The sequence below is a fragment of the Panthera leo genome, chromosome E3 (genome assembly GCF_018350215.1).
Source record: "Panthera leo isolate Ple1 chromosome E3, P.leo_Ple1_pat1.1, whole genome shotgun sequence".
In the NCBI taxonomy this organism is placed as follows: domain Eukaryota; kingdom Metazoa; phylum Chordata; class Mammalia; order Carnivora; family Felidae; genus Panthera; species Panthera leo.
In genome coordinates this window covers 1,760,927-1,785,672 of record NC_056694.1, presented here as the reverse complement: position 1 = coordinate 1,785,672, position 24,746 = coordinate 1,760,927, and the positions used below count along the sequence as shown (strand labels likewise).

At 56.9% G+C, this 24,746-nt stretch overlaps 1 protein-coding gene across 1 annotated transcript; it reads right to left on the bottom strand.

Moving 5' to 3' along the window:
- Positions 1 to 365: 365 nt before the first annotated feature.
- On the bottom strand, positions 366 to 22,368 carry EIF3B (eukaryotic translation initiation factor 3 subunit B). Its single transcript, XM_042921179.1, has 19 exons — positions 21,909 to 22,368; positions 17,708 to 17,900; positions 15,664 to 15,783; positions 15,349 to 15,406; positions 15,071 to 15,199; positions 14,646 to 14,803; positions 11,976 to 12,107; positions 11,825 to 11,891; positions 11,398 to 11,444; positions 10,238 to 10,448; positions 8,931 to 9,003; positions 7,970 to 8,092; positions 6,452 to 6,530; positions 5,620 to 5,758; positions 3,802 to 3,927; positions 3,002 to 3,079; positions 2,600 to 2,708; positions 2,232 to 2,348; positions 366 to 1,616 (listed from the first exon to the last, which is right to left on the bottom strand). Exons 1-18 carry the CDS (start codon positions 22,321 to 22,323, stop codon positions 2,245 to 2,247), a joined length of 2,361 nt encoding a protein of 786 aa, XP_042777113.1. The 5' UTR covers positions 22,324 to 22,368; the 3' UTR covers positions 366 to 1,616; positions 2,232 to 2,244.
- Positions 22,369 to 24,746: the final 2,378 nt, after the last annotated feature.

Here is a 24,746-nt window from a genome sequence, read left to right as displayed (position 1 = left end):
AGCTCTAGGTCAACCTCACCCCATGAACAAGGCAAGGGGACAGCGGAGAGAGCCGCCCATCTAACGCCCACGTCCCCCTCTTCCATGAAGGCTCCAGCCTGTGACCACAGGATCCGCCGAAAAGCCCGTCTCTGATTTCAACACGAGGGTACACGCCCTCCCATCCTGCCTGCCTCTGGAAACAGGACGAGGACAGCGGGCCGGTGCGGGCGGCTGGGGCCAGTGCCCACCCTGATGCCCCAGCCAAAGAAGCCAGAGCGAGGGGGACGCCCCGCCCCCACAGGAAGGATCAGGAACACTCTCTCCCTGGGGCTGGCCCTGGGAAACCCACTTCCAGAGCACGAGAGAGAGAAACAAACCAGGTGTTTCAGAAATTCTTTTATTAACAAATCACATAAAACAATTACAACTACCGAGTCGGAAACAGTCGAAAAGTAAATTTTTTGAAAGCTGTTAAAAATCTGTGAACATGATCGAAACATGAGCCTTTTCCTTCTTACCGTCATCAAATTAAAAAGCCAGGTCTTGGCACGCTGAGGCTTAAAGGGTGTGAGAGCCAGTAAGAAACACGGGACACCGCGTGCGGATGGGTGGGACCGGGAACCGGGGAGAGCGCCCAGTGTCGCCTCGCAGCCGGGGGCGTGGGGCTGGCGGCCCCAGCCCCCGAGCTGCTTCTGCCCCACGGACGACAGCTTCTCCTCCAATCCCAATGTGTCAAGTTCATGGGCACCACGGCCGTGAAAGCGCAGCGAGCCCGTTCTGTGCGTTTTGACCCAGGCTCTTGGCTCCCGGAGACACAAAGGAAGAGGAGGCGCGGTGGAGTCTGACAAGGCACCAATGGGTAGCGGACGTTGCGAATCAACAGGGGCTGAGATTACGTGGATTTGCTCACTCCCTTCTCAGGAGAGAAATCAAGCTAAACAGTCAAAGACGACCACGTGACGGCGGCTAAGGTGGCAACTCTCACGAACAACTTAACTTGTAGGACTCCAAGGAAGTCTAGAAGGGTCTTTCTCACCAGGTCAGACAAGTGTGGAGAACAAAAAAAATGCTGCAAGAACGGTTTTTCTGCACCGGTCAGACCGATGCTTTAGTTTGCAGCTCAGCTGAGAAAACACAACCAAATCGGGAGGTGGGAGGGCACCACCACAGGGGGAGGGGGCACAGGAACCAAGTTCGAGGCCGGTGTCTACGTTAAGGAGGAGAAAGACAGCTTTTTCATACAGGTTTGTTTTTATTTCCACGCTCAGCCTGTTGAGAACCTAGCACAACCTGAACGGCGTGGCTCCCGTTTCCACGACACAGCCACGCTGGCCCCCCGCCACGGGACAGGACGAGTTCTCGGAGGGGGACGGCTGGGCGCGCCCCTGCCGCGCACGAGTCTCAGTAACAAACAGTGGTGGCATGACTTGAAAAAAAAACCCCAAACGAGAGAAAAGGAAAGCGGTGCCTTGAAACCTCCCCCGCGGTGGGGACCGGGGGCTGAAGGCACAGCGACGTGCGGGCAGGGGAGAATCCGGGCGCACAGTGAGGAGCGAGACAAAGCACAGGTAAAACGCAGGCATCGTGCGCACTTTCTGCAGGACGACCTCATTCCAGCACGAGCCCCGGGGACGCTGCAAGAAGGATCAGGTGTTTACTCTCTGCCCTACGCCGCGACGACGAGACGGACATTAGCGAGGGCTTCTGCGGAAGGCGCGCCCCGACCGCAGGCACGGGGCGTACGATCTCAGAAGGCGGAAGGGACCCGAGGCTCTGCCGCCGGACGCCAGAGATGAGCAGGCGCAGGAGTCCCGGAGCGGGGGAGAGAGCCCCGCCCGCTGGCCGCCCCGCACACAACGCTGCCCCCGCTCGCCTGCCGAGGAAGCCCGCGTGTGCTCCGGAGGCTCCCATCTCAGACCCACAGGCCTGTCTCTGCTGGGCACACCGAGGCCTTTTCCCGGCACGCTGCGGCTGGCCTCCCTCCTCTTCCCCAGCTCCGCCTCTCACGCACGACCAGAGCCCACGTGAGGGGCGCGCTCCCCAAATCCGGGGCTCGAGGCCCCGCCGTGTTCAGAGAAGAGCCCCCCCTCGGACAGCCAGGGTGTGCACCCGACCCTTGCAGGTTCCATGAAAGGGGCCCGCCGACCCTGAGCACGTGAACCTGGCTCTTTTCTCAGCGAAGGGACAGCACAACGCAAGAGACGGGCCCGCGTCTGGGTGTGGCTCGTCCCCGTCTGAAGAGGTCTTACCACGCTGCTCAGGTCACTCCGGATTGCCCAGGGGGATGATCTCCTCGGTGACGAAGAACTCGATGGTCTCCTCCTCCCAGTCTTCCACGTTGCTGTCCAGCTCGTCCGTGTCCACGCCTGCGGGGGTGGGGGGAGGGAGTGATGTGGCGTGCAGACAGCCCACTCGGGGAGGATGGGGACACGTGGGTACATGCCCACGTGTGCCCACTCCAGCCTCCTCCACAGGACTGTGCACGTGAACCTGTGGCCACAGCAAACTGGGTTCTTTGACAAAAACACCTGACGCTTAACTGGAAAGCCCACACAAGAGAGAGAAAAATGTTTCAACAGTCCTGTCCTAACAAAACACGTCTCCAGCTAACGGTTACCTCCTCGCAACTCCAAACGTTCATTTTTCTGCTCCATGTAGAGCTCCTGGGCCATTTTCCGGTATTTTCGGAAATCTTCCATCATGGTGCGTCTTCTCTCCACTAGTTCCTGTGCGCGGAAGTGGGAGAGTCACGGGGCTGACGGTCCCCTCACCACCACGAGGACGGAGGAGGTCGGCAGTCACCACCACCAACCAACCCCCGCCCCTGCCCCAGGACAAGAACGGAGGGCGCGCCCTCCTCCTTCCCCTCACACACACCTGGAAGGCCAGTCTGTGCACGTGGGCAGCGGACAAGCACCCCCCTGTCCCCCTCCTCCCGGGACCTGACACTGTCCCTTCCATGTCAGAGAGGGACAGTGGCCGCCTGTGGCACTTCCCACAGTCCTAGGACCAAGCTAACCTTTGAGGCTTTGGATTGGCTCAGACGATCCTTCTGTTCAAAGATCTTGGAGTATTTCTTCAGATCCTTTTTAATTTGCTGAGACAAAAACAAACACAAGCCAGTCAGGATTTAAACATTCGAGGGGCACCTGGGTGGCTCAGTCGGTTAAGCGTCTGACTTCGGCTCAGGTCACGATCTCACGGTTTGTGAGCTCGAGCCCCACGTCGGGCTCTGTGCTGGCAGCTCAGAGCCTGGAACCTGCTTCGGATTCTGTGTCTCCCTCTCTCTCTGCCCTCCCCCTCTCACGCTCTTCCTTTCTCTCTTCCAAAAATAAACATCACAACAATTTTTTAAAAAATCTCTAAGAATCACACACACCATCTTCAAAGTGAATAACGGGCAACGGCATCCTCACGGATCACTAGCACACGGCCGCCCGCGAGCATGCAAACCCCCGTCTGCAGGGTTCACAGTGGCGAGGCCCTACCTCTCGTGTGGTCCACTCTCCCCCAGCGTTGCCCCGTTTCTCTGTGACTGCTCAGGGCCCCCCTCGATCCTGCCAGCACGCTTCACCAGCCCCCAGCACCTGCTCATCCCCTGCAGCTCACGCCAACGTCCCCGGAGGGCACGGATGCGGCAGGAACGGCCCAAAAACCCACATTCACAACACCGAAACCATTCCCACTGGCTTCCCGGTGTTCCCGCAGCTCTTCCAAAGGCACCCGAAAACGTCACGTTCCCATTTCCCACTCGTTACCGCCCCAGCAGCAGTGATGGGAAAGAGGCTTCCACGTTTCCTTGACCCCGGGGCCCCAGACCTTGATCTGGTCCTGGCTCAGGAGCGTGGGGGGCCGAGGTCTCCACAGCAGCTGGCAGAAGCGGTCCTTGTTGTTCTTCTGCAGGAGACGCCCTTGGAAAGTCCACAGCCAGTAAGCGTTGTCCACCTGCACGGGGACAGAGGGCAAAGCGCTGCTCGCCACCCCGTCACAGCGAGACGCAGGGGGCCCCCTCACAGGGCCACCCCAGTCAAGCGCTCCTCCGACGGCTGTTTAAGAGCCGACGACCGACGGTGTGGTATCTGGGCGACAGCAGTGAATCAAAGATCTCTGCTTCTTGGGAGCTCACGCAGCAGGGGAACGCCGTCAACAAACACGACAGAAAGCTACCCGCGTCACAGAGCACGGCGCGGAGTACCTACGAAGGGCGTCACGGGGCATCGGCTCCGTTACTGATCCGCAGTGGAGAACTCATACCAGAACGTACACTGACAGAGTCACTAAACTCAGTGTTCGGCTCGGCTGCCATCTTTTCCGCGGCACCGCCTTCCGGATGAAGGAAGCGGGACCTGAAGCTACATGCTGGCGTGAGCTGGTCCCAGACCAGCACTTTGGGAGCACGTCGGGATCTGACGGAGGGGCCCACGGCCTCAAAGATTTTAACGAGGCCCAGGGTGGGCCTCACGGAGACGGCGCTCAAATTTAGACACACGGCACGATCACCATGAAGCGAGTACAGAGCTTGTCCTTAAGACAGCACGGTGACGTTTGCTGAGTCGGACTCCCAGAACGTTGTTCTTTTGTTAAACGGAATCGCCCGGATACGACCTCCTAGGCTGTGGACTCGCAGGAGCTGGTTCAACTCTCAGAACCTCCGTTGATAAAGAACAGTAACTAAACAGAGCAGACGCTCGGCACAGGCCCCCACCCCCTGCAGCTCAGGAGCACTGAGCCTGGAGCACTGCCACGGACACTCCGGCACGCAGACACCACGCGGAACGTGCACCACACACAGGCCCTCACACCCACGGAGCACGGCATTTCTCCAGTTCTTCAGGCTACCGACGTCCGAGACTAAGAAACGGGCTCCCTCACACGTGCTTTCGTGTCCTCTCGGGGAGTCCCAGACCCCAGACCCCAGCCTCAGCAGCCTTCTCCCCGGGAGCTCCTGCTCAGACGGCAAACCGGGACGGAACAGGGACCACAGGCCAGGAACAGGCCCCTGCCCACACAACGCTCGACTCTCGGGAGAGGAAATGAACTCGCGACCAGCCCCCGAGATGGGTTCGAGCCCGTGAGCGCACTGTGAGGACAGTGCAGGGCGGGACGGGTGCTGCCCCCGGAGGAGGCCCGCTCCAGTGCGCGCACGCTCCCAGGGGAGCGGGGGAGCGGGCAGAGGCCGCCACACCGAGGGCCCGGTGGGCTGGGCAGACAGGGCTCCTGTGAACCACAAGCTTCTTGAGCGTGGAAAAATCGTGCTGGGAAACTGTGTGCGCGGTATGGCACGTCCTCCCTCCACCTCCAAGCCACAGGACAGCGTGGCTCTGAACTGCGGGGCAAACCACCCAACCCGATTCCCACTGGGAGAAGCTCCCCGGCTGCTGCGCCAGAGGAAGGCGGCCGGGGCTCAGGCCGCAGCGAGCGTAAGACGTCCGACTCGGGGAAGAAATCCGGGGACGCCGGCCGCCTCACGCACGGCAAGGCCGGCCGCTCGGGTGCTCTGCTGGCGAGGGTTTCGGGGCAGCGGCAGCCGGACAGGGCCCCAAAGAGCAACTGAAGAACCACCGTAGGGCGACCCCGGGGAGACCCGGGAGGGGAGGAGGGTCTCACGCTGCGCGCGGGCTACCCGGGGCCCCGTACCTTATGGCTCCACCAGGACACGGAGGTGACCACGTAGCGCCCGGTAGGGTCCCACTCCACGTCGGACGCCATGTAGTGCTCCGCGATGTTCATGACCGTACAATCCGAAGTGTCGACGAAGGCCAAGGCGCCGTTCATACTGGGGGGGGGCAGAGCGTGCGGTCAGGCCACACGGGCCGGCACGGCGCCTCGCTCCTTGTGGACTCGAGGGCAGGACGCGGGAGAGCCCCGGGCATCCCCTACCACCGCCTGGCTGCTGAGGAGAACTAATCCAGGAGCCATCGCCCAAGGGTGTCGTGAACAAAGACAGGGGAAGTGCACACGGCACCTTGCACGCCTGCCAGGACTGCCTTCCAAGAAGACACAGGCCAAAGCCCCAAAGACACCTCCAACGAAGTCAGAACACTGAACAACCAGAGCGTATTCTGCTCATGCGCTCCCACGGCTGCCGGACGGCCAAGGACGGGGGGACGCCACCCGCCCCACGGTCACCCGGGACGGAGGCAGGCTCCGAGCTCACACAGCCCTCCCGCCAGAGGACGGCGTTTACGCCAGGCTCGCTGCCCTGCCACCAAGACGGCTCACCTAACCGCGAGGAAATGACAACACTCGCACGTCCTCCAGGCGCACCCGGAACACACTTGCAGGGGACGGTTCTGCCCGACCCGGGGTCCACCCGAGTCTGAGCAAGACGGGATGGCCCTTTCGTGCAGGACACGCGCCCCATCACGCTAAAGGGACCGCTGTGATGGTTCCGAACCCGGAGCTTGACCCGTGAGGCCCACAAGCGTGGCTCAGGACACGCAGAAGGCAGCAGACAGTAGGAACCCACCTCCTTAGGCCAGCCAACACGACAAACTGTCCCTGGGGGCTCCAGAAGATGGTATTTGCCTGCTGCTTATCAAACATTTCTGAAAGCAAAGACAGCGGCTGTTAGAAGTCTGTGAAGGGGCGGGCGATGGGTTCACGCGGCCTCGGTGGGCGGACATCCACATGTGCTCCCCACGCCTGGTTCCTCCCGGAGAAAACATTTTGGAAAACCCACTGTCTGGGTACGTTTTTAAGTTACGACCTACAGTTCAAACACAAAAGGAAAAAGGAGATACCCTGAAGCTACGATACGATTTGTAGTAACATCTCATGTTCGGAGACACCTACTTCCCAGTGAAACTGCACAGAGGACTCACCGTAAAAACTGTCATGGGGTCACGGGGTCTCCACACGAGGGCAAGAAACCCACACCCCCCACCAGACGTGGAGAGACACATATCACCCAAGAAAGCTCAAGACCCACCCTTCAGGGACTCGAACACCTTCTGAACTCTGTAGTCACAAGTCATTTGAAAGCTGCTACTTTGCCCAACACCCTGAGGCTCACATCCCACGAGGGGCCAGCAGAGCCCCTGGAGAGCAGACCGTTAAGGCTCAGGCTGCACGCTAGGGTCTCTTCCCTGGAGGACACAAAGTGAACCCCCTGGGGCCTGGTCCCGGCCTGCAGGGGATCCAAGGACGGGGGGCCCAGCGGGGACAGGGAGACGTGAGGAGGGCGACACCATCCAAAGGACAGGATTCTCAGACCAAACAAAGGAGGAACAGAAACTGTAAGCTGTCCTTTAACAACCACGCGTGTTAACAGAACACACACAATTGTCCCAGCATGGACATGCGACCTTCCAAGGTGGGTAACAGGGCGTTCAGGGATGGAAGGCACTTGGGACGCTGGCCATTTGCAAACCTACTTCCTAACGAGACAGCGCAGATCTGGGAGCCCATAACGACTCCTACTTCCTCGTCTGTGGCAGGGAATTAATGATGCGGTCAGTTTTGCGGCTGCCACCCACCTACCCCAGACGGTTCTACCACAAACACCACTGAGCTCAGGAGGTAAAAGCTGAGTTCACCGGAGTTCTCTCCAGACAAGCTCCGCACCTGAACCATTAGACACCGAACCAACCCGCTGTCTTTCCTGCGAGGAAGCTGTGCACGAGGGGCCCTGCTGAGAGAGGCCAGGACCCTGCTTGCCTCGCACACAGGCAGAGCAGAGCACGGTGGGGACGCGGGGCCCCCAACCCAGAGACACCAGCTGTGGCTACAAGAGGGAGACCACGTCCACTCAGAAGCCCTCTTGTGAAGGGCCAAGGCTGGGAGAGAGGGCAGGGGCTCCCTCCCAGAGGCCAGGTCTTTGTGGGCCGGAAGCATGGGAGGCCTGAGCCGCAGGGACCCTCTCGGCTGTGGGGCGGCCTAAGCAGCAGTTCCCAGCCAGCCGAACACACACGTGGAGCGAGGACGGGGCTCTGTCCCCGGTGCATATCCGTCTGTCTGTCCGTCTGCCAAGGGGGAGGCTACTTACTGATAAGTTCGATCTTCCCGTTGTTCTTCACGTGGTAGAAGGAAACGGATATCCGAGGAGCCTCCCCGTGCAGCACTGCGAACTTGCTCCCGTTGGGTTCCCAGGCAAAAGCTATGATGGTTTCTACAGTCAGGAGAAAGAATAAGCCCCTCAGGTCATGTAATAAAGCAACGTTCCTGATCAGGCAACATTCCTGCACAGTCTTCGCTGTTCAACGAGAGAAACACCCCAAATCCTTAAACTCGCTAAAAGCACCACCCGGCAGGCCTAAAGACGAGCGTGCGAGCGACTCGTGGGAGACTCTGGGCACGTGGGACCGCCACCTTCCTAGATGCCCACGACGGCGGGGCCTGGGCCCGACGCCCAGCACAACCCGTGGACTCCCGCTTGCTGGAGCGCTCACGGGGGGAGGGGGGGACTCCACGGCCCCCCAAGGGCTAACAAGGCAGGGTGGTGAGCCTGTACCCACGTTCTCATTCTGTGCTCCCCGCCCCCTTCTCCTCCTCTCCGTAGCAAAACAGAGAACAAAAGTAGAACACGACACACAACCAACGACACAGGCTACATTTCCCATCTAGAGGCAGAGACGGGGGATCTGAACGGCTTTCACAGGCCCAGAAAAGAGCCCTAGTCAGCCAACAACTTGCGGCTGCCAGCGGATGACCCTCCTGCTGCTGGGCGCTCAGAGTGTCATGAAAACCCATTCCCGGCACAGCCTCTCAGCGGGAAACCGGCCGGGGTGGATGTGCAGAGCGACCGGGACATACTCTCATGGCAGCCAGAAGTGGCACCGAGGCCAGAAAGGGCCAAAGGAACCCTAAACGGGCAGGCTCGCAGGTGGACAGCACATACCAATCAGGGTTGCGAGTACCCTGCTCAGGTAGGGAGCCTGGGGAGCGCCAAGGCCGAGCGGGGGCTGCACGCGAGGGCCACTCGCTCACGAAGGAACAATGGAACTTGCCTTTCATTTCCACCACGTCGACAGGCACCTGTTTTTCCCTCATTCGGAAAATTTCAAAATTCGTGACAACGCCCTGTTCGGGAGAAAAAAAGGGGATGAACTCACAGAAACTGAAAACTTGAGAAACGCTTAAGTCAAGAACAAGTCAACCTGGCGACCAACGAAATGTACACAGCCGGGACACACACAGACACGGCAAGTGACTGAAAGTGCAGCCGTCACGACAGCACCGATGGAAGTGCACGGGCACAGTCCCTGTGGGGGACAGCGGACTTCCTCTCTGGCCCACGTTCTGCTTTGGAGAGCTGCCCCAGGGTCACGCCCCTGCATGGAAAGGGCTCTGCACGGCCAGTAGCCTGTCTGCAGAACTCCCACAGTGCTGATACCCACCAACGGGGCGGGAATGAACTATCTGGAAACAGCGCAATGCCCTGCAGCGTCCCCCCCGAGGCACTCCCGCGCAGAGACCCGGGTGCTGATTCCCAACAGCCAAGACGGAAACAGCAAGTGCCCACCACAGATGAATGCACATGAGGAAGGGCAGCCGTGTCCCTTGGCCCTGAGCAGGGGGGAGGCACCGACACCTGCCACGGCCCAGATAAGCCTGGACGTGCTCAGTGAGGGCCGCCAGCCACGAAGGCCACATGCTGTAGGACTTCTTTCCCAGCAAGCGTCCCGGGCTGGCGGATCCAGACGGAGAGAAGGCAGAGCGGCGGGTACAGGAGCGCGCCAGAGAGGGCAGTGGTGCCGATGGGTGCGGAGTTCCTTGCCTTTGTGGGTAATAGAAATGCTCTCGAGTTCAGACCGTGGCGACGGCCACGAGTCAGTGAATGTACCAAAAAGCCACTAACTGTGCGTTTCGAGGGCGAGCACTACAGTGCAGGGACTCAGTCTCCAGGCTGTTTCGTAAAGAGGAGCAGAAACGCTCCCGTCGGGACGAAGAACTCATAAATGACGCAAGTAAAACCAATCAGGGAGCAGAACTGCGCCCAGCACGCTCCTCTTTGTGCTTGAGAAAGAAACGGAGAGGACACACTGGCTTCCCGTCTCCTGAGAAGGCAGGCCGGTGCCCGGAGACAACACTGCATCCCCGTGACCTGTAAACTGTGCCCACAGGTCTCCTGCACCTCAGTGGCAAGGCAACAAGAGCTCTAGCGAGCACACGCCCGCTAACCACTGCCTATACCTGGCGGGTCTGAGAGTGACCCAGGAGCTCGGACAGAGGCCGCGTCAGCAGCTTCAGCGGGGCGGGGGGAGGGCCGGCTTGGAGCTGCAAGGCACGGCCTCTGCTCCGGGCGTCCACTCACCTGGGTGCCTTTCGGGGTCCTGTCCACTTTAACGCACAAGTAATCTCCGTTTTTTTGCCAATGTAGCTTGCAATCCACCACATTGAAGAGATTCCTGACCCTGATCTCCTGTCTGGTAGGAAGCTGCATCAAGGTCACCCTGGCCGGGATGTCTTTGTCTTCAGGCACCCAAAAAGCTATGATGTTCCCACCGGGAGACCAAGAGAAGTCTCTGCAGAACGAAGAAAGCCGGTGTTGCCCAAGGACCGGCAGGCCGCCGACAGGAAGGAAGCGCGGCGGACACGGGCTCACCCTCCAGGGCGGCAGCCCGCCCTCCCGGGGAGCTGGTCCCCTGCCACCCGGAGCGTCACTGCACTCGCTGTGCCAGCAGGGAGAGACGCTGGTGAGGCTCCCGGCCGCCACGCGGCGGACGCCCCTGAGCCCCGACCTCCGGACCCCGAGTGACGCCCGAGACTCACTACGGGGCTGACGGGAAACCCCCGCAGAGGCCGCGGGATGACCCCAAAGCGAGAGCACGATGCCCCCCACCGCGCAGGCACCTCCAGGCCAGGCGCCCACACGATCCGCCAGCTCAGACCCACAGACCCATTACTGTTCGTTTGCGCAGAATCGATTCCCGGTTTAGTTTTTATCATGAGCCACAGCTGTGCCCAAGAGCGTTCACGTCCCCACACCATAGGTGCTCCTCCGCACACGGGCCGCCCCCAGAGCACACACACGCGCGCACGCACACATGCACACGCGCGCATGCACGCACGCACACACACACACACACACACACACGTGTGCCTCCCAGGCAGCTCTCCGAAGGCCATCGAACCGCTGCACGGACCACAGAGCGCACGGAAGCCCTTTCCAGCCCCCTCCAGCCCGTCTCCCTCGAAGACTGCAGCCCGAGGCTCCAGCTCCAAGGCAGGGACAGGACGCTTGGCTAGAGTCAAGCCTGCGCCCCCCCCCCCCCCACCCAAGGGTCGCCGGGCATAAGGAGGGGGAGTGGCCGCGAGGCCCGCACCAACAAGCAGGCCCGTGGGTGATAGCCAAGAGCCTGCCGTGCCCCCTCGTCTCCAGACCAAGTCCACGCCACCTCCTCCCGCTGTGTGAGCGCGCGGGGCCAAAGCGGGGAGCTGGCTAAGCCCCACCTGGTGAGCACGGTCACTTACTTTATACCAGAGATCTTCAAACTCTTCTTGTCCAAAAGACCCATAGACTGTGGAAAAATGAGGGTCACAACGGAGTCAAATCACACTGTGGTCTCCGTGACACAAGCAAATTTTCAGAGAAAGCAAACGAGGTTCTGGAATGAGCCTGGCATAAACCCGGTGGGGGGCACGTAACAAACCGATCCACCGACAGCAGCGAGGCACCCATCTCCGAGGCCCCTTCTGTTTACTCCCGTCCCAGACTCCTGGCAGCAGCACCAGCAGGGAGACCCCCAGGGACAGGACGGGAAAGGCGCCCCCAACTCCCCCCCGATTCTGCATAAGGACAGCTGCTCTCTCCGTCCCCCCAACCCGTGACACAGGGAAGCAGGCGCCCCCAGCAGCTCCCGACGGAGCAGGCCACCGCTGAGGAAACTATGCTACTTACGGGAGTTTCATAGATGCTAAGCGTGTCGAGTGTCATTCTGGCAAAGAATTTACCATCGTGGCTCCACCTAAAAAGGAGGACAGAAGTACCGGGCTCTGTCAGGAGAAATGGCCACGACGAGGTGGCCGCTCACTACCCCTCATTTACTCACTTAAAAATAGGCCAATGGGCTGAGCTTTCACAGTGGAAGCCCCTCTTCTTCTGCCCGGTCAGGATGTCCCAGATGATGATGGCTTGAGGATCGTCCTGAGTGTCCATCAGGGGGCTGAAAGTCACCAGGTACCTGTAACAGAGCAGACCCGGTTTAGAACCCCCGCCACCGTCCCACCATTCGCCCTGGAGCGCCAGGCTGTGGGCGGATGAGGTGAGCATCTGCACCCAACGGGCCTCCGCTCCAGGTAGCTCGAGGCATGGTGAGACTTCCAGACGATGCAGTCGGGGCTCCTGCCACCAGCACTCGCTCCAAACCCCGGAGCTGACCCCCTCCGGGGCACAAGGCACACAGTCCCTCCTGGACCAGGGCACGTGTTTCCCCACAGAATCAGGACAAGAAAAGACGCAGCAGATCCCAGACCGAAATCCGCGTGTGTGCTCCGGGAGGGGCGGGGTGCCGTTCCCCGTGCTCCTTGTCGAGGTCTGCCTGGGACAAGGAGGGGACCTCAACAGCCAGCCACGTGTTTCAAAAGCAAGCACACTTCTAACACCACTTCTGCGCCTGGGGCTTCTCACTCACCCAACAGCGGGCTCGTCTACACCCAGGGCACCGCCTCACCCTGCTTACACACAGTGCAAGTATCTAAACAGACTGCTCCCTCACAGGACCCAGGAAAGGCAGAAACACTCGACGAGCAATGACAGAAACAGGCCCCGCCCAGGAGAGCCTCCTGGCGCTCAAGACGCTGACGCCAGGCTGCAGTCACCCCCTACGAGCCATGAGATTCCCTCTACAGACCCACTCCACACACCTACAAGGCGGCGTGACCGTCACGCTGAACTACGGAAGCTGAGCACTGAACTGGAAAACACCCCGGAGGGCTGAAGCGTGCACTCGCCGACTCCCGTGAGCGTCTCACGTGTCACGCGCTTCGCGGAGCACCAGAGATACAGCGATGAGTAAGGGACGGTCCAGGTCCGGTCCCCGAGCAGACAGACAGGTGTGGCTACACACATAAACCACGAGCGGATACGGGAAGTCTAGAAGGCAGGTGGAACCCACCGCCGGGCGGACCTGGGCAGCTCCTCCGCGTACACGCCATGCGGCACGCGACCAGGGGTCCCCGCGTGCGCCACCGCCACAACAAGACGTCAAGTGTTATGTACCAAACAGATGCAAAGCGGTTGTGAATCTTGAGTCCTCCAAGAACACGCTCCGTAAACCTATCTTACCAGATGTAAGAAACATCGCGTAGAAACTTCCGTTTACAGGAAACACCAAGGTGGAGGGGACTGGTGACGGGACAGCTCAAGCCAGTCATGAGACACATCCACCCGGCCCCATCTTCCTCAGGGGCCACCATCAAGGGACAGCACAGGGAGGGCGTGCGGGCAGGGTAACGGGCTGGGGCGACGGGAGGGCTGAACACACAGGCCCCGCCCCTGGTTTGAACAACAAGCTGCCAACGACAGCGATGGGGGAGACCAAGGGGGAAACCGCAGCACACAGGGCAGCAGCAGCAGTTAGGGAAACGTCGGCGCTGCAGGTGGGAGAGAAGAGCCACGATCACCAGGGAAGGACACCTTTATCTGGACTGACGCACTTCCGTGAAAACACCAGCAGTTCTTCAAAACGCTCAAGATCTCTTTTTAATTTTTCAAACATTTTATTTTGAGAAAGAGGAAGAGAGAAAGAGAGAGCGCACGCGCACGAGTCAGTGGGAAAGAGGCAGAGAGAGGTAGAGAGAGAGAATCTCAAGCAGGCTCCGCGCTGTCAGCGCAGGGCCCAAACTCAGGAACTGTGAGATCGGGACATGAGCTGAAATCCAGGGTCAGACGCTCAAACGACTGAGCCACCCAGGTGCCCCAATAGCGAAAATAAATTTGAAACAGATACAGCAAAGTCATAAATCGTTAAAGCTAGAGAATTAGCACAGGGATCCTACCGAAGTATTCACGTTAGTTTTCCAGGCGTGAGAAAAATCTTCTACCAAAAAAACTCAAAAAGCAAACCAGGTAACACAGAGCCACGTCTCAGGAGCCCTGGGACACCAGGAGCCGTTGTGAATCCACAATGCATTCAGACCATGCGGTAAGAAGAGGGGACACCACAGGTAAGGCCCAGGGACAGCCCCGAGCAGGGGCACAAGGCAGGAGAGCGGGGGGCATTCTGGGCAGCAAAGCCCTGGGCGGACAGGAAGGCCAGGCTGCGGGAGCGGAGCCCGTGAAGCTGCCGGCGCCCCACCTGGTCCCGCAGCCCTCTGCCATCTCCCACATGAGGAAACGCCGTTCATAGGAAAATTCCAGGCACGGTACCCAGCCTTGGACTAGATCCTAAACTGAAGGGACTCAAGTTTTACAAAGAACATTACCGGAAGAAATCGGAACACAGCAGGACTTCACTGAAAGTAGCAGATCAACACTACATTTCCAGAAGGTTGCAGCGCCACTGGGGACACTCAGCTAAGAGAATTCCCTACCCCTAGAAAGGGACACATCAACTCACTCCCAGTGGCTCTGGAGAAAGTCAGGTGTGACATAGCAGACACCAGCAAACGCCTCCCAGGAAGTTCCCTGCTGCAACACTTCCGCCAAGTCTGGAATTGCCACAAAGCACGTTTTACAGTAACCTGCAGCGGCCGGCACAAGGCGAGGGCACATCGCTTACCTCTCACAAGGCGAGAAGTCAATGAGCTGAACCCCCTGGTGGCTGAATCTCTGGATCTGTTTGAACTTCTCTCCCCCCCAGAGAGCTATGCCTCGCTGGTGGAACGTGGCCAGGTAGGTGCCCTTGGGGGACCAGCGCACGTAGGTCTCTGTCCATCTCTGTGGGAAAAGTCAGGGCCCGTGTTAACACCAGCGCGGAGAGCCGGCACAGAGCCTCCCGCTCCCACGAGGATTTACTCCTCGGACTCTTCACTGAAAAACACGAGACGCCCGCTCACGTCTCGGGGCTTATTCCAAAACCAGAAGAGCGGAGGATGTCGTGGCGAGGGGTGATCTGGGAGAAGAGGACGTCCACCCGCTCTGGCCCCCAGCTCCCCGCTAAGGAAACACAGAGGGAGGCCCCGCGGGGTGGTAACGCTTATTTACCGCTCTCTCCTCGATGGAGACGGGGTCCTTCACGTCGTTCCAGAAGATAGAAGTACGGTCCCCACTCTCAAAGATGACACTGTACTGGTCTCTGCACTCTGCCTCCTCGAGCCAATAACGCAAGTTTCCCTAGAGAAGGAACCCAAGGCAAGGGAGAGAACACGTCTCATCGACCGTGAACGGAGCCGGCCCCCAAGTAGTGCTCCCGGAGGTGGGACCGACTCGGCCGGGAAGCCACCCCTGCTCTTCCCAATCGCGGGTGGAGGGAACCCAAGTACCAAGTCTTTGAAGGGCTGTTTCTCTGGAATATCCCATTCGTCGCTGATCGTCATATACCTACAACAGAGAAGCTGCTCTTTAGGAACACGCGGCACAACTACGAGGGGGGAGGGGACAGGGTGGCGGCTCCGTGCGTGGCTCTCAGCAGCAGGCGGTGTGTGCCCCTGCCCCCCACCACGTTATAGTGGGCGAGGGGTGCTACCGGCCAGGAACATCAGGGGTCGGGACGTGCCCGGAGAACGGAGCTCCCCGAATGGCTGACGGCACCACCCCAGACCCGCTGAGCCACTCACGCCTGTGGAGCCAGGACTTACTTGTCAAAGTCAGTGAAGAGATTGACCCTGAACGTGTGCTGCTTGTCCAGCTTGTAGCCGTCCGCATTTTTCACGGCGTCCAAGGCATGGGCAGGGGAGGCGTATTCCAGGAACGTATACCTGAATCAGGACAGAACATCTTGCAGGAGTTCAGCCTGTAAGACCGGGCGGGCCGTGTGCCACTTACCAACACCCGTCCACCCGACCAGTAAATGCCGTCGAGGCCAATGCCCCGTCTACCACCACATCCCTGAGGGTCAAGCTGCCGGCGGTGGTTCCTTACACGCAAACGAAACCCTAATGGGAGATCCAAAGTCTTTAACGCCACAATCACAAATCAGAAAACGATTAATCAAAACGTTCACTAGCTTGACCGTGGAAAGGGTTTCACAAATGTACATGTGTCAGAACTTATGACGTGACCCACTTTGAGACTATACAAGTCTATTGTATGTCAACTTTCTCAGTAAAGCTAGGGAAAAATCCAAGAACGGGATTAGTCTGATACAGTGTATTAAAAGCAAAATGATAAAGACTTTCAGAGAAAGCTTCATTTTAACACCTACAATACAAGCAAGCGGGGGTCACAAAGGTCGTTATTCCACCTAGTTTCTGAAGGAAACAGCGTAAGGAGCATTACCCACTTTCTTAAAAAAAAACCAATTTCTTTAAAACTATCCAAGCTAGGGGTGCCCGGCTGGCTCTGTCGGCTGAGCATCTGACTTCAGCTCGGGTCATGATCTCCGGTTCGCGTGTTCGAGTCCCTTGTCGGGCTCTGTGCTGACAGCTCGGAGCCTGGAGCTGCTTCGGATTCTGTGTCTCCCTCTCTCTTTTCCCCTCCCCTGCTCGTGGTCTGTCACTCTCTCACTCTCTCTCAAAAATAAACAAACGTTAAGAAAAAATTTTAAAAAAACTACCCAAGATTTAAAAAAATTAAAAAATAAAGTAAAAATAAAGCTATCCAAGATAGCTTCAAAACTACCGGAATTAAAAAACACGGTATCTTCACTCTTCACGTTCCTGTCTGTAAAAGACAATTTGCCTACACTCTCCAAGACCAGGATCACGTGAAATTTTAACAGAGAAGGTCTGACACGAAAGGTCAGAAAACCTCGTATTGAGTTTGAAAAGCAAACTCCAGGACACACACCATATGCTACCGTTTTTAAAAGATGCACTATTTTAAGCAACAGCTGGGGAAAAAAAGTTGCTAATTAAGCAATGCCACAAGGCTTTCACCTAGACTGTTAGAAATAACCCCATTTCAGAGACGTTACCATGTGAAAGAAAGAAAAAAAAAGCTCATCTTAGAATCAACAGAATACCGCATGTAAAATTTTCCTGAAATCCTGCCAGCCTCCTATCTGTTGGGCCCTTCATCCAGGATGGATCACATCAATTATCGTTCTGATGGCAGAAGACTTAAATCCCTGATTCTTAAAAAATTTTTTTTATAAATTTTTCAAAATGTTTTAACTTTGCAGAAAGAGACAGAGCATGAGCAGGGGAGCGGCAGAGAGACACACAGAATCGGAAGCAGGATCCAGGCTCTGAGCTGTCAGCACTGAGCCTGATGTGGGGCTCGAACTCAGGAATGGTGAGATCATGACCTGAAATGAAGTTGGCCGTTTAATGCACTGAGAGACCCAGGCACCCCTAATGTTTATTTATTTTGAGAGGGAGGGGGAGGGAGGGGGAGACAAAGAGGAGAGAGAATCCCAAGCAGGCTCTGCACTGTGGGGCTCAAACTCATGAAACCGTAAGATCATGACCCGAGTGGAGATTAAGAGTCAGATGCTTAACCGACTGAGCCACCCAGGTGCCCCGCGAAGCTCTGATTTCTTAAGAATTTAGCAAGCGACCCACAATATCCAAACTCAAGAACCACGTGGATCTCCTTCTCCCTGTGTAGAGACCCCAGCCGAGGGTGGCTGGGGCAGAACCACCAGGTGAGGCGTGCACCTGTGTGTCCACAGCGACTCCCATACCGCCCGACGACAGCCACAGGGCACCAGGGACCAAGACCACGGGGAACATCACTCACCCTTTTGTCTTTCCATCCTCCTCTGGATAAAAATCGTTTGTGATTTTCCCAAACTTGGAAAAGATTTTATGGATGACGTTTTTGAGCTTCTCCAGCCGGTCGGGCCCCACCTGAGGAACATTGTCAACCACGATGACCGAGTCAATCCCATCCGCCTCCTGCGGCCGGTCCTTGAGAATGTCCCCCAGCAGTTCTGTATGGGTGGAAGATTGGACCAATGACTTTTTTCTGATGAAGGCAGAACATTAATATGCTAGTTTACCACACTGAACGACTTCCCTATAAAAAAATGAATCCTCTAAATGGTTCCACTGTGAATGGAAGAAATCCTGGCCCTGGGTTAACTCAAAATTTAAACTTGAAAACATTAGGAAGATTTTAACTCTTCATGTTCCCCCTGTCTGATATGTCCATTCATTTCTGGAAATAAAGGAAGATTTTACTTAAATCAACATTTTAAAGACTTGAAGAATGCAGAATGCTAACCAAAGACGGCCTCTCTCTAGGAAAGTGGGGTAGGAAACACCCGCAGTAGCCTTCCCTAACCCACCTCCAATGCGAACCCACTAGCAGGCACTTTCCCCACGTCCAGTGTAACACAAAACAAACAACGGGCACCCGGTACTCTCTATGTAAAACAGCCGTGTACGCTAGGAGGCTAGAAAACCCACAGGCTCGTGAGAACAAACAGCAATGCCCCTTACGACTGAGTGTCCCCGACCGCAGGAAATACCTCACAGGGCGCTTGGGAGACACCAGCCGTTCAGATCCGTAAATGCTTAGGACTGTGTGTAGCACGCCATAAGCTGTGTGTGTTAACCGTTATTTTCTTAACTACACTCGGAAACTGAAAATGTTTCAAGTTCACGTCACCTGCCTTTAAAATTAAGATCATAAAACCCAAACCGTAAGCACTCAAACATGTTAGATTTGCTTCATTTCCCTAAGACGGTAAGCTAGATCACGAGAAAGAGGACAGGTGTAGGAGGGCCAGGAAAAAGACGCATTTGAGGAACAGACAGACAGGTGTGGGAGCCATGGGCGAGCAAGCCGGGCAGGAGACAATGCTAGCTGGGTGCTGACCGCGGCTGTCCTACCCGAGGCCTGCATCTGGCCTCAACGCCTCTTGACCATGAAGCTCCTGTGGCAATAAAAGGCCTGACCAGCTGCTGGAGGGGAGCATGCAGAGGTCAAACGCACCATCAGATGACATCTTCGCAACACAAATTCTGCACGAATCCTAAACCCGATTAGTTAGCTGGTCTACAAAGTTACAGTTACAGGCACTGGCTGCACTGGGAGCTAAACCAGATCAAAGCTGCCATCAGAGCCCACGAGATGAAGCTAGAGCGGCAAACCCAGCCGGAAGGAGAGCAGGAGACAGGAGGCAATTTTACACACCCGAGGAGGAGCCGTGGCGTTCCCATGTGTCTCCCTGGGTCCTGGAACCTGATTATCACTCTGTTTTGAGTTCTACTCTTAACAATTTCAACATGCTGAAAAAGATACGTGTCCAAAAATATCCTTTGCTGCATTTCATTCTCAAAATTTAAGACAAATTTTTCTGCACTCTCGTACTGGAAATTTTCGATAATAAAAAAAAAAATTTAACTTTTTCAAAAAGGAAAAAAGTCCTTTAGTTTCAAAGCAAGCCCCTGTTATAAACAATCTCTAATTTCAACACTTACACGGATGATATAAAAAGCATTGACTCTAAAAAAAGAATTGCCTCTTATTTCCAAAGAGGCAAAAGTTGAGACCAAGAGAAAACAGATGGAGAGAGGCAAGTCAGTCACAGCAGCGGGAGACACCTTCCCTGGAGAGGCCAGAGTCAGCTCCTTGGGTCGCTGTTAAAGCTCTTACCATACAATTAAATATGGCCTGTTTAGCCTGATCTGAATTTACAAGGTTTACAATAAAAAGCTCAGCTTTTATACAAACTGTGGACTCCTTCCCACAATCTTGACGCGTCTAGCTTACAGGAATGTGACCATACACGGTAAGGAGTAAACACGGCAACTACACGCTGAAGGGACACCTCTCCTTCACCATCACCAGTGCCCACGCCCACGTCTGGTGACTCTTGCTGTGTGGAGTCCCGATCCGGCTCCAGGAGAAACAGAGACCGGCAAATCTCAAAACTGAATACCAAACATAAAGATAAATGCTATTTAGCGGGCCCAAAAGAAAACATGTGGAGTCAAAACTGTCACATACTCGTCTGGCCAAGCAGCAACAGCAGCAGCAGCCAGCAGCTGCGTGTCTCTGAAAGGATGCCGTGCTGGCAAAGCCGCTCCTCAGTCAGGAGTCAGGATGGCCCAGCTGGAGCTTCCGGCACCTCCCAGAGGGCTCTTCCAGGAGACCCTGTCCATTTTCACCTTCTGCACCTCAATGACCCCACGGGGCAGCTCTTCTCCCTAAGCACAAAACATCCTTGGACTACTGACCACAACCAGATGGCTCAAAAAATAAGCTGCTGGTGTGCTCAGTTTTAGTTCCCCAGGACCAGGGGCCTCACAGGCCACTCTGGGGACAGTCTCAGGATCACAAGGGCCCCCAAAGGCCCTCCGGGCAGTCACCTGGCCTGGCTGGCTCGTGCTCACATTAGTCCTGCCACACAACCCAGCTCTGGAAATGGTCCACGCGGCAGAAATCCTGCGTGAAATCGACGCGCTCAACGCTTTTTAAAAAATCAACTGCAGAGTAAATACTCAGAGGCTCGAAATGAGCTTTCGAACCAAAACTTAAACTACAAAATACAACTTGGTGCCATGGAAACAAATGCTAGTCAGGGCAGGAGAGCCTGGCAGGGTCCCGGCAACACTGCCTCCTCGTAAATTGTCAGCAACCTCTCCCACGCCAAGGAGCACGTTTCCTCACAGGTAAGGGACTTTCGCTGGGTCAGCAGCCCAAGTGTTCACTGCTGTGGCCTTTCCTCCTGTTCAGGCTAAAAGATCCCTTAAGAGGGGGGGCCTGTGTGGCTCAGCCGGTTAAGGGTCTGACGCTGTGCTCAAGTCATGATCTCGCATTTCATGGCTTTAAGCCCTGCGCTGGGCTCTGTGCTGACAGCTCACAGCTCGGAGCCTGGAGCCTGCTTCAAATTCTGTGTCTCCTTCTCTCTCTGCCCCTCCCCCACTCACACTCTGTCTCTCTCCCAAAAGTAAATAAACATTAAAATGTCCGTTAAGAAATAAAGTATGAGAATAACGACAACAGCAGGTAACTCCTTAACGTTAGGTTGAAGTTTAAAGTAAACGGTGCTGTTGGTTCCCTAAGTCGTCGTCTTCGTTTTACTGGAGATTCTTTCATTCTGACTCAATCTCCGAGTGATGGGACGCGAGATCCCAGAAACAAAACAACACAAATTAACATGACAACATCTTATTTTCTTGGCGTGTCCTTAGCTACCTCCTCGCTGTTCTTTCCCATTCTACTATAACGGACAGGAATCCACTGATGTGCTCTGAGCTCGGACAGTTCAAAGGGCTAAAAACAAAACATAAGCAAATAAGATTAGGCGCTACAGACGTCACTTTAGAAGACAAGCTCTCAGGCAGGAAGCAGAAATACCTGCAAATTGAATCAAGATAAGAAGAAAAGTAAAGCTACAATGAATGACACTACACCCTAAAAATACTATGCGCCAACAGGACAAGCGTCTGCCTACAGACTCAGAAAAGAGAGAACCAGACAGGAATCTGGCAGAGTCAGCCTTCCAGTCCTATTAAGACTCTCTGAAGGCAGAAGCGTCTGTGGAGCAGGGGCAGAGGAACCCAGCTCTGTCACAACTTGTTCTAAGGGACAGCATCGCATCAACCCCAAAAAGCGTCCCCATGAGGTCTGGCTCAGGCCTTTGACAGGTGTGGCTCATCACTCAGGGCACCCAGACCTGCAGAGAGGGAAGTGTCACCCAAGATAGTGCGGCACGTGCACTGCCCTGCTTTGCTGGGCCCCAGATGCCATACACGGCCACGGCTCCAGCTTGCCCACTGTCCATCATCACCACCCTCCAAAATCCAGGTTTTAATGCAACCGAGCGGCTCCCAAGCGGTCTCCGGTCTCCTGGCCCCCAGCCCCGCCCCGCCCCATTCTGGAGAGAGAACACACGTAAGGAGATCCAAACGCTCCTAGAAACCCTTCCCTAGGCGAGGGACTACAAGTGGAACGCGGGGACGACCCACTGCCTCCCGCGCCGCCTCACCTTCCTCGCTCACATCGTCCACGAAGTCCTCGGGGTCGCTGAAGGAAGGCTCGTCCGCGCCGCCGTCCTCCCCGCCCGCCCCCTCGGACCGGGCCTCGGCCGACGCGTTCCCGGCCTGCTCCGCTGGGGCCTCGCCCGAGGCCGGGGCCGGCGCAAGGGGCTCCTCAGGAGGCGGCGGGGACGAGCCTGGAGCCGAAGCCTCCCTCTCCTCCCCGTCGGCCGCGGGCTCAGCTGGCACTGCGGGCTGCGGCCCGGTCTCCGCGTCCTCGCCGCCTGCTGCCTCCTGCGCGCCGGGCCCCGCGGGCCGCGACGACTCCTCTCCCGGTGGCGGCGGCTCGGCGGCCGGCTGCTGCTGCCCGGGCTCTGCCCGCTGCTCGGCCGCCTCGGGCGCCGCCACGTTTTCCGCGTCCTGCATGGGCCCGCCGCTGCCGCCTCGCCCGGCCTCGCCGCGCTTCCGACTCTCCCAGGCCGCACTGCGCGGCGCCTGCCGCCGGGCCATGTGCATGCCGCGGGCCGACCCACGGAGCTCGGGGAGGGGGGTGTCCCCGCCCTGATAATCGCAGGATGCCCGGAGGAGGTCGGGAGCCGCAAGTGTTTCTGCTGGGGACCACGACAGGGCTCCCATGACAAGCATGTGCTTGAGGCGCGGCACCACAGCTGCTGGGCTCAAACCACAAACTCACCGGGAACCCCAGCCCCCCCGCCTGTGGGACAGGATGGTCCCGTCCAACATGGCAGCCACTCCCTTCCTCCTCCCGTCGGGCTCTGCGCTGAAAGACTACACTATCTGTGACGCCGCGGGGAGGCACAAGGAACCGGCTTAGTCACTGAAACGGAACACATAACTCAGAAGTATATACTGGAAAACACTATGAGTTCAACAAGCTATCTCGGTTGTGATATCTTAGCCTTCCACCAGACAAAGCTTCGCTTACATGAGTTAAGTTTCCCTTTCTCTGTGATGGCTCTTAGAGTCGTCCACTGACTGGGCAAAAGAATGGACGTTTCCAAAATATAAAAGGAACTTCTGGCGACCAAGAGGTGGCCAGTACTCCTGGAAAGACGGCTGTCTGGCACGATACCAAAATGAAGGCGAGTTGCTTTAATTACTTATGCCCAAGCCAATGGCGGCGGCGGCGGTAATTCCGCCTTCCCCCCCATTCCGAGGGGCACCGTGGTTCGGCCCGCGGAGGCCTCCGCCCTCAGACGCGCGACGACCCGGGGGGCAGGGCGGGGCGGCTCGGCAGTGAATGGGCGGGGTCTGCCGCCGCGGGGCGGGGTCTGCCGCTGTTGGGGCGGGGCCGGCTCTGGCTGGTGCCGCGGGTCCGCTGTGAGCTGAGAGGGTGCTCCGCCCTCGTGTTTTGTGAGGTGCTGGAAGGAATCCGGTGGCGGAGGGGCGGGGGCGGGGGCGGGTGGGCGTCAGTGTGTGCTGGGGACCGAGGCTCAGGGTGGGGACACGGAACATCCCCACGGACGTGCTGGGCACGGTCGCGCAGCAGCGCCCTGGAAAACGGTCATAGCGCTCTATTGAAAGTCAGGTGTCTTTTCCCTCAGTCGAAAGAACACCACGGCTACGGAAGGTTCTTGGGTTGCCTGACACCGGGTTTGAATCTTCTCCGTCCTATTTTCAGCTGAGTGGCCTCTCTGCCTCAGTTTCCCCTTATGTGCCGGCCGACAGGTTTCCCCTGGAGGTTAGAGTTCGCCTAATTTCTAGCTGCACCCGCGGTTTTCAGCGGTCACTGGGTTCTACCAGCCCTTTTCCTGTAGAAAGTGCTGAAGGTGACAGATCCATGAACAAGGAAGCAGAAATTCACAGAAAAGCTTGAAAACAGCTGGCCTCGGTGTGGAAGTTGCACGTTTCTTAGGGAAGGTTTCTGGGGCATTGGTGTGTGGCCTGGAGCGGCTGGCTAGTCTCACTTCTTCCTCTTGAAGAGCCTTGTCATGTTTTGAGTTCTTTCTTTCATTTTTCTTAATATATATATACATATTTTTTTTTAATTTTTTTTAACGTTTGTTTATTTTTGAGACAGGGAGAGACAGAGCATGAACGGGGGAGGGTCAGAGACAGGGAGACACAGAATCTGAAACAGGCTCCAGGCTCTGAGCTGTCAGCACAGAGCCCGACGCGGGGCTCGAACTCACGGACCGCGAGATCATGACCTGAGCCGAAGTCAGACGCTTGACCGACTGAGCCACCCAGGCGCCCCCTTTTTTTTTTTTTTTTTTAATTTTTTTTAACATTTATTTATTTTTGAGACAGGGAGAGACAGAGCATATATATTTTTAAGTTTACTTATGTATGTAATCTCTACGCCCAATGTGGGCAAACTCAGATCCCTGTTGTCAAGAGTCACGTGCTCTCCGGGCTGAGCCAGCCGGGCATCCTGAGCCTTGTCATGTCCTTTAGTGCAGGCAATGTGGATGTACGCCCCGTGCAAAACAAGCGATGTGTGTTTTCCAAAGACATCTCTCCCAGTTGTGGAGAGCACCCCCACACCGTCCTCCGTTCCACTGCCCACAAAGGTCTGAAGTTAGGGGCCTGAGTGGGCCCTGCTCTGTTGGGGGTACAGTGGCGAGGCAAAAATGCAGGATTCCTTTACTGTTTCCTTTTTTTGAAGACGGGGTGGGGGGAGAAGCCAAGGGAGGGCGACAGAGGATCTGAAGTGGGCTTCATGCTGTCAGCACAGAGCCCAACGCGGGGCTCGAACTCACGAACCGTGAGATCATGACCTGAGCCCAAGTTGGAGGCTTAACTGACTGACTAAGCCACCCAGGCGCCCCGAGAATGCATGATCCTTGTCATCTTAGAATTACAGTGTAAGGGAGGCAACTTTCAGG